Source organism: Opisthocomus hoazin, chromosome 13, assembly GCF_030867145.1.
Source record: "Opisthocomus hoazin isolate bOpiHoa1 chromosome 13, bOpiHoa1.hap1, whole genome shotgun sequence".
Classification (NCBI taxonomy): domain Eukaryota; kingdom Metazoa; phylum Chordata; class Aves; order Opisthocomiformes; family Opisthocomidae; genus Opisthocomus; species Opisthocomus hoazin.
In genome coordinates, this window is record NC_134426.1 from 26,972,508 (window position 1) to 26,982,082 (window position 9,575).

The 9,575-nt window shown below is 45.6% G+C and overlaps 1 protein-coding gene across 1 annotated transcript; it reads left to right on the top strand.

The window, feature by feature from the left end:
• Positions 1-1,942: 1,942 nt before the first annotated feature.
• RAD9B (RAD9 checkpoint clamp component B) lies at positions 1,943-9,148 on the top strand. The gene is made up of 9 exons (XM_075434294.1): positions 1,943-2,070; positions 2,587-2,701; positions 3,679-3,778; positions 4,693-4,799; positions 6,723-6,829; positions 7,307-7,371; positions 7,911-8,033; positions 8,447-8,708; positions 9,003-9,148. Exons 1-9 carry the CDS (start codon positions 1,981-1,983, stop codon positions 9,132-9,134), a joined length of 1,101 nt encoding a protein of 366 aa, XP_075290409.1. The 5' UTR covers positions 1,943-1,980; the 3' UTR covers positions 9,135-9,148.
• The last annotated feature ends 427 nt before the right edge of the window (positions 9,149-9,575 follow it).

Consider the following 9,575-nt stretch of genomic DNA (forward strand, 5'->3'; position numbering starts at 1 on the left):
TCTACATCCGGGTCTCCGCGCGGCGTTTCCCGCCCTTTTTCCCCTCAGCCGTCGTGTATGGGGAGGCCGCAGCGGGGGGGTTCGCGGCCTGCGGCCGGCCATGAAGTGTGTCATTGGGGGGGCCCACCTCAGAGGTACCCGTGGATTGGGGGAGGCGGAGGAGTGCGTGTGGGAGAATCGGGCCCCCATGGGCTTCCCCGTGGGGGCTCCCATGCAGTGTGGAGTGGGGCACATAGCACCGGGAGCCATGGTCACAGCAGAGCTGAGGCTTTGCACCTTCCTCATCCCCAGGGGGATGAAGGCGTGTTTGTGGAGAACAGAACGTCGTTCAGATCAGAGAGCTGAGGGCTGGAGCTGGGGCACTTCCAGGTGGAGAAGCCATTGCTTTGCTCACCGTTCCCCTGCCAGAGGCCCAGCGACAGTTTCCGCGCAGCATTTTGTGCACAAAGCTGCTCTGCCAGTGCTAGGGCAAGCAGAGGCGAATTTTGAGACCCGCTGCTGGTTTCTTCTCAGTTTCCTAGGGCTACATCTTTACAGGTGCTCACCCGCTTACTGCGTGCTCAGATTTCTTGCCATCTACACAATGTAATTGCTAACTTCAGTGGTGTTTTGTCCAATTAGTGAATGAATTAATTTGCTGTGCCATCAGGCCATGCCGGTTGCTGCAAAGGGACAGATGACATTTGGGGTACGCCTCATCGGAGGCAGCTTTCAAAAACATCAAGGTGTTTGTGTAACTAAAAAGGAAAGTGTAATGTTTTCCACTGTGTCCTCAATTTTCTTTGAGACGTGTAGGAAATTTGTAATGTTTCCTCTTGAACTATTCTGAAGAAAACACAGTACAACTTTTTTTTTAACTTAGAATGCATATTGCACTCTTCTCTTTTCCTGCTAGTGTTTGGGAGAGCCATATGTGCCATTGCACGTATTAGCGATGAATTCTGGTTTGACCCCACAGAAAAAGGTGTAAGTAAACTTGATCTACTGTAATTTTAAAATCTTTCTTGGAAGCATAGTATTTCTGTTTTTGGCTGTTGTGGTGTTTTCCTACAGGCACCCTTCAGTCTGAGTTACGTTCTCTCTCAGCTCCCTCCACTTTCAGTATGGACAAATGCCATATTTTCTGTAATTGTAATTATGCAGATTTCATCACGGAAGATTCAGTCGTGCTCTGCCCCTAGTGTTCTTTGGGTTTTTGTTACCCAAGCTGAAGCTTGTCCAGGACATCTGGATTAATACAACGGGTTTTATTTCTGCTGTCATGGGTCAAGAGGGTTAGGTTTTGTACCACATCAGAAGCTGCCTGTACACAACATGTTTTCGTACCGCTATGACTCAACAGGAAGAATGCATCCATTAATATGCCTCCGCTTAATCAAACACCGTTTCCAGGATTAATCAAACACCATTTCCAGCAGAATTAAGGTTTTCTCTAGAGGTTTCTTAGTTAAAAGCGATCACCTCTCCTTAACTTGGTGGGAGGCTGGAAAATCAGAAGTGGAGATAATTTCTTTTTATACCTGAAGAATTTTTGAGGTGCTGGTGATGCCTTTGCTCATCTGTACGTACCGTGTGGATGGGTGTGCAGGAAGATCATTTCAGAATAAACTCCAATCCTGCAAGTGCCTCAAACGCAAGCTGAGCTTTAAGTGTTTTGGTAACTCACACTTCAGGGCCACTTCGGTGTCTGTAGGTCGGATTCCTGTGCCTGTGTTACACCAGTGACTTCTGACCAGTAATGATGAAGGTGAGAAGTTTGATGATGTTTATATGCATGATGCATCTATATTTATTTGGAGGTGTACACATTTAAAGGTTTTCTGGCTTAGGTATGGTACTGAAGCGCAGAGATGGCTTTTTTGTTAAAGGTTCGCTATGAAATAGTTTTGAGTTAATAAATTATTTTATGTATCTTTTCAGCTTGCCTTAAGATCAGTGAATTCTTCAAGGTCAGCATATGCCTGTGTCTTCTTCTCATCTATGTTTTTTCAACATTACTGCTGGACAGCTGTGTCTCAACCACGTCAGAAGGAAAAACAGTTATCCCTTCCGTGTAAATTGATAATTAAGGTACATTTTAATGGATTGTTATGCACAGCTTTGGAAGCAGCAAATTAGCCCAATTCCCAAATGAAATTACAGGGGGAGGCTCATACAGGCACGTGGACGGCTCTCAGCTTGAGCGCTTCTGAGCAATCCTGCAAATGAGAGCGTTGGTATTTAATTGTGTTTAGAAGTTGTACCTCTCGAGCTGCGCCCTGCGGTTTGCAAAGTCTGGACCAGCTCAGTCTCGGGGTGAAGGCATAGTGCGTTTGTGCCTCTGGAGTGTTTCTCCTGTAGCCTGCAGAAGCGGTGTGAGGCCAGAGAGCTCTGGCCAGCTGGTCAGCAAACGGGCCTGTGGGCCATGTACTGGGCGAGGATGGCGAGGATCAGTATCGGCTGCCTCGGTGTCCACTTACAAAGCGGTTTGGGGAAGCCATAAAAGCAGGAGCTTGAGACAAACTGCACAAAAGTCGGGAAGTAACATTGCGAAATTGCTTGGTGAGTAACCTCTGCACTGATTTTTTTTTGGTTTTTTTTTAACAGTCAGTTCTTCCTGTATTTAGATGCGTACATGTGCTGCAAAGGAATGTAGAGAAATGCAGCATTTATACAAATATTAAGGATCATCACATAACTTTTCAGCTCCTCTGCAAACATGGTAGGTTACACACATAAAGTGACTTTACAGAAACACTTTAAAACAGCCGGGCAACTTAATATTTAGTGTAATTATTAACTGAATGTTATTGGTGGAACATTATGCGAAACACTTGCAGCCTCTTCACATCATGATTTATATATATATTTATCACAGACACCACCTTGTTAAAATTAAGTTATAATGGGATCTATCAGACGAACATTCTTCAGTAGTTATGCATGCTATATGTTAATTGGCAGTCTACTGCCTACAACAGTTAGAATTAGGCTGGAGTAAATTCAGAAAAAAGCACCTGTTATGGAAAGGGAGGGAGATCCCGTTTTGCCAGGTGTTTGAACTAGAGGATTCACTGGCTCTTTCCACTTCTGGTACTTACAGTTCCCCTCCACGGTAACAGGTCTGCCACCCTCAGTCCGGCAGAACACCAGGTATATTCATCAGCATTGGTCTTTGTGAAACTCATAAAGACCCATCATCCATCAGCATAGCTTGCTGAGCTGCGCTGTGCAACAGGCAGTGGTTTATATTATTAAAAATCTGGCTTGTATTAATAATAATGAGAGAATATATTGAATTAGGTCTCACGACAATTACGCTCACTTAGCTCACGCTTATCTAGAAATACGTAGAGGTCTGTAGCGTTTGCCTGATGCATTCCACCACCGTTTATATTATTATGCTAGTTAAATGTTGAAGCCATTTTTCCCCTGCAGTTGTTGCACTTGTTGCTGTTCACTTATTTCTTGTGGGTTCTTAAAAAATGCAGCTGCTGAAGAGGCATAACTAACAGGATGAAGGAAGTCTTAGATGGCAGGTTAATTCGGTTTGCGATTTGTTGGTGAGTTATTTCCACGCAGCTAGAGTGAGTCACTTGGTTACTTTATTGAGAATTTCTAAAAGAATAATTAATACTGAAAAAAACCATTGAAAGTTACAGACCAGCACTGATTTTTGTTCATATCCTTTGTACTTAGGTGTTGTAAAGACATATAATCTGACTTTTCAAGAATGTGATCCGTTGCAGGCTGTTTTTGCAAAGCACCTGTGTCCAAACATACTTAAAGTCCACTCCAGGTAATGAACACAAATCAAATTTTCTGGGGGAAAAAAAAATCATACTGCAGGCAATAGTGCTCTCATAGTCATTAACAGAGTCAGAATCTGATTAGGGCACAGTCAAAAATGGCAAACTCCTAAATCCTGTGTCCTGGCGCTTGATTTTTCACACTACAGCTGGAGAAATTTGGATCATTCTGCCATTAATCAGTCTGACCTTGAGAAAAGTGTGATCTATCATTTGAATTCACAGCTTTGAGCAACTTTCACCTACGACAAATAAAGCAGTGCTTTCATTTTATAGACAAAGAATCCAGTGGTACAAGTGCAATTTTTTTAATGCAAAGTTCTGCTTTGAAAAGCAGCCCCTTGGAAGAATCCTGGGTTTGGCTTGTCCTGGCAAGCACAGGCAGCGAACAGTCAGACCGCACTGTTCCTGACAACGTTGCTGTTGGAAGCGTTCCTTGCACACAGGAGCTCTTGTCCCAGTGACCAACCCTTAGAGGGGTATAAAGATATCTCTGTACAGGTGCTATGTGTTGTGTTCAGAAAAGATTACGCAACTTTTAAAACCATGAGCTTTTGAATAAAGAGTATACGGTGCTGGGGTTTGCTCAAAATTGTGATAAATGCACGCAGAAAGGTGGCAGCAATGTCTGTGGATGTGAGACTGATTTGGCAGCATACATAGGCATTAAATAGAAACAAATGTTGCTTTCCTAATTCCTAGTTGCATTTTTAGATTTCTTATGTACTTACTGCTGTATAAATCAATTTAAAAGGTCCAGCACACTTTCAGGGGTGCGCATCTCAAAGGCAGTTTGACCAACAGTGTCACCAAGTAACAACTTTCGGCTTTAATGTGAGTGACAAATGCTAGCTAGTAATTTGTGGCATGTGCAATTATTTGAATGTTGAATGCACTTTCCTAGGCTGCTGGCCGAGATAATGATTCACTTTCCGACCAGCCAAGAAGAAGTAACCTTATCAGTTACGCCACTGACAGTTTGTTTCAAGAGTTACACTGAGGAAGACACCGGTAAGGAAGTTCAGATTATGAAACAATATTGGGACTTTAAAACAGGTGAACTAAAGGAATAATAACTTTTGCAACATCAAGGGAGAATGCGTTTTATGGCTGAATGAGACTTTTAAGAGAGGGAACGTACACAGAGCCAGTTCAAGTCACACTGTGGCCCTCTGGTTTTAATGGATTTTAAGAACGTATGGTTTTAATAACATTTTCCCAGTATCGGTGGCAGGTATCAGGCTGAGCAGCCAGTTGAAGTCAATTACGCCATTGCTGGAGGTTTGAGCAGGGGTAATTACTGCGCTGCAAGAGCAGCAGCATGGCAACAGACAGGAAAAAGGAGATAATTTTATATTTTAAAAAGAACTATTTAAATCTGAATACCATAATTGTAGAATTGATACCATTACGGAGTATATTTTAGGCTAAGGGCAGTACAGCACGTGAGGTGGCCTAACGCTGTGCTGCTGCGCACTGCTGTTTTCAGCTCTCCGTCCAAGATGGAGAGCAATCCAGATTCTTGGGGTGTGACTCAGACTAATTTTAAAGATATAATTGTGTTTTTGAAGTACAGGTTCTTGCATATCATATAATAAAAGGATGCTTTTCATACTTGCTTATGACCAAAGCTGAGGATAATGACCTAGAAAAAGATGAGTGCTCAGAGCCCGGGTGGGGATTGTGCTGAGCAGTGGTGAGCGAGAAGAATTAAGTGGTGGAAAGTGGAGTGAAACAGGGGAGGAAATTACTGAAAACAAAAAGACACTAAAAAGAGTACAGTTTGAATGACAAATTCTGTTAGTTTAGAAACATACACTTGTAAGGGTCACTGTAAGAAAGAAAGTGAAAAAATAGTAGGTAAACGAGATGCCAAAAAACCAAACAGTCAAGGAGAAAAAGGAGGAATCACAAGCGTTGCTCTTGCCACGTAGCATGTGGTGCCTGCAGCAAGTGTTCTGCCTGCACTGAAACGAACCGGGCCCTTCGAGCATTTTGTCTGGCGAGGGCTTGGGTTTTCCCACATTCAGGTTTAATTTTCAAACAAAGAAATTACACCTTCTGCCCGGACTTGCTTTTGTTTGCAGGCGGTAGGCTCTGCCTTGTAGCAGCTGGCAAGCTCCAGGTTTCCTTTTCTACAGTTCTGAGGAACTGCACAAGATCAGATTCGAACACACGATGGGGCCTTGCTGAAGGCTGAGATAAAAAAACCCTCTGGAGCGGAGAAACAAGACTGGGAATAGTTTGTAATACGCAGTGAGCAGCCTGGCTTTGCAGAACTGGATCAGTGTGCGCTGCGTAAGCTGCTAAGTGCTCCATTTTTAAATGCCTCCACAACTGGGACGCGTGATGGAGGTACCTGCTCCCTTGCTTTTCACACACCTAATAACCACCACGGACTAATCTAATGGTAGCAAGCAACAGCTGAATACCTGAAACTGAAGAGCCTGTTTCCTGTTGCTACTTACGTATCAGGAAGAGATTATAAATTAAAACAAAGAACCTCAGTTCACCTTCATTGTCCTCTGATGATTGTCAGCAATTAAGTTAATCTGTTAAAGTCCTGCTGCATTTTGGTCTCCCATCCACGCAGCAGTAAGCGGCCGGCAGTAGTGCTGGGGATGAGCGCCTGCCGGCAAAGCAGATTTGCAAGAACAACCACAGGTATCGGGTTAGATCATGCAGTGGAACATGAAATAGGTTCTGTTAAAAGCCATCTAAATCCACACAATCTACTGTAAATATATGGAGGATTTTATTTACTTAATTATGAAATAAATTTAGATAAGCTACACATCTATTACTGTTAGTCACTATAAAAACACAGTGATTTGTCCAGACAAGGCTGACGCGAGCCTCGTGGTTATACTCATAGTTTTGTGGCATTCAAACTTCCCTCCTTCGAGTCCTTGACTTTCTTGTTGTTTTAAACAGATTTTTCAAAGACAATGCTTACCGAAATACAACTAAGTCCAGATGAATTTGACTACTTTCAAGTTGGAGTAGATTCTGAAGTGACGTTTTGCCTTAAAGAACTGAGGGTAAAGTAAGAATTTGTCTTGAAAATAAAAGGTTTCCTGTTAATTTGCGTGACTTGCCCAGGCGCTGCAACGCAGTCCCTGCAGCACAGCCCCTGCCGGGCCGCCCGACCAGCCGCAGTCTCACCAGCTGGCTGAGGGGTAGCTTCACAACCCGGGATCGTGAGAACGCTGCGGCGTCCCGCACAGTAGCCTTCGAACGGCAAGTGAAACGTTGTGACACAACAAAAATGTGGTTTCAGTGCTGGGCAGACAGACTATGCCTGTGCTGGAGGAGGCATCGTGGCACGGATGTTGTTCCACACGCAGAAGCTGCGGTGGCAACGCATCAGGCAGGGCAGGGAAGGCAAGAAACGCGTTCTAGAAGCAGCCGGCTGTTACCCTCTGCCTGCCAGTGCACAACAGCTGGGATAAACTGACATTCTAATACTGAGCTTCAGTTTTCAAAACAGCGCTTAACCACCCTCCCCTTCTTCGCAGGGACTGCTAGCATTTTCAGAAGCTGCCAGCGTTCCTGTCTCAATCCATTTTGACGCATCTGGAAAGTACGTTTTGGCACCTACCTGTTTGGAACTGCTGCAGCTGCGGCTCTGCCGTCGGGTTTGTCTGAGGGTTATGCAATGACTGTTTGACCGGAGCAGTAGGACAGATTCTCGTCCCGTACCGAATGGTGTAGTTCTGATCTGCGGTACAGGGCGAAGAAGTTTGTCGTTAGGCATAACGCACTGAACGCAGGCACCGGTATTACTGAGCTGACTAATGAGCGCCTGGACACTTCATGTTCTCAGTCTAATGCATGCAATGATTTTATTTATCAGGCTAAATAACACATTTTTTGTTTAAAATATAATTTTAACAGTTACATATTTAAAACTATAATTTGACTAAGTATAACATTGTATAGCACTTGCTCATTGGTGCATTTAGATCTGTAACAGGAAGCCATCTCACATTCTCCAGCAGCAAATAGGTGAGATTTTCAGCGGCAGCGCTTTTCAGTCTGCCTGTATAGAGTTGCATGAGCTGCATTTCCTCCCGCAACCTGTTTAATTATGCATGCTGAGTCTCTAATGTGTGTGCTTAGACCAATTGCTTTCAGCATTGAAGACATGGTGCTGGAAGCCAGCTTTATTTTGGCTACCTTGTCTGCCGCGGAAGAGGAGCCGGCGTCCCCGCAGCCTCCCTGCTTCTCCCCGCGGCAGGACAGGTAACAGGGCTGCAGGGCGGCTGAGGGAGGCAGGCTGATCAAAGTTTAACGTTTCCCAGCCAGGTCAGAGTTAAGATGGCGAGGAAGTGATCTGCTCATTCGTGCAGGGTGTTGGTAAGCGTTGAACCGATCCTGGAGCCCTCATTTGTAGGAAAACTGTGAAGGAGACAGGTTCAGAACAAACAGCTCAGCATCGAGCACAGCAATAGAAATCAGTGCGACAGAGAGCACGCCATGCTCGCTTCTGCTTTCCTGTATCTCCACGGGGCTCTGCTGCAGTAGGAGGGGAAGGGCAGGGCCTTGCTGCGACTCTATCCTAAAGCCATAATGCTTTTCATTAACAGAAAGTAAGGACGTTCTAGCAAAACCACGTGAAAACCAGTTACTGACCTGACCCACTCTGTCCCACCCAGCTCGAAGACCTGGACGGGTGACTCTGAGCAACCCCCTGCGGGTGGAGGGAGCCGTGCAGCAGCGGTTGCCTCCAGAAAGCCCCAGGGGAACAGAAACGCGCTGAACAGAGGGTCAGCGAAACCTGCGAGTCCTTCAGCAAAACACAAGATGAGAAATATTCCCAGAGTCACAGAGAGGGAGACAACGGGCGTGGAAGGAACGGCCGAGGCAGAGCAGCACGCAGGGCTGGAAGGAGAGGCAACCGCGTCTCGGTGCCAGCAGGTAAGGGGGCTCCACAGCGTCTTTACAGCGACCTTGAGCTGAAAGCTCCCCATCGGTGCTGCGTGGGCTGTTCCACTGGAACCAGCTTTCACCGCAGCACGGCTGACAACTGCCACTACCACACTGAAGCGTGACGCTGGCAGTATTCACAGGTGGGGGGTATTTTGCGAGGGAGCACTGTAGACTGAGCAAAACTTTAAAGTGTGCTTCTACAGTGGCAAAAGCTACAGAAATAATTAACCCAAGTGGGTATCGTGTGCAGTTGCTAACTTCTACAAACATTGCATTTTCCAGTTTAATTCCTTGTTTTTTGGAGCAGTTTCTTGTAAGGAGAAGGATGCCATCGGTCACACCCTCTGTAGTTTAGCAACGGCTAGCGACAGCGAGGAGGATTTTGGCCATGTGCAGAGCTCCCAGGTTCCCTAGGGCCACGGAGCGTTTGAGCCCGAGCGAAGGCTCCCGGCGGTCACCTTGAAAGACAGAAGTGCATTTGAGGTGGTAATTGTGGGGCTGGTTGTAGTCTTAGAAGTTTAACTGCAGTTCTTCAGCAAGTTAGAACCCGATGGAAAGTGTTTGTATTCTGCGCTTGTGCGGTGAAGTGCGTTTCACCAGTGCCTGCCGAGACTCTGCAAAGTGGGAATCCTACTCAAAATGGTGCCCGTTTTTTTTCACAAGACTGATAAGGGGAAGGCCAGAACTTGATGTGTTTTATCAGTTATTTGTCAAGTCCTGGGCCAGTTCCTGCTGGGCCAGCGCAGGTGAAGCGTTTATTTGCTGTTTGCTACCGCCAGCACGCGTCATTCCAGCACTGAGGCACTCTCGCAATGCAATACGAATCCCGCTCACCGAGGACAAGCTGGAGACGCG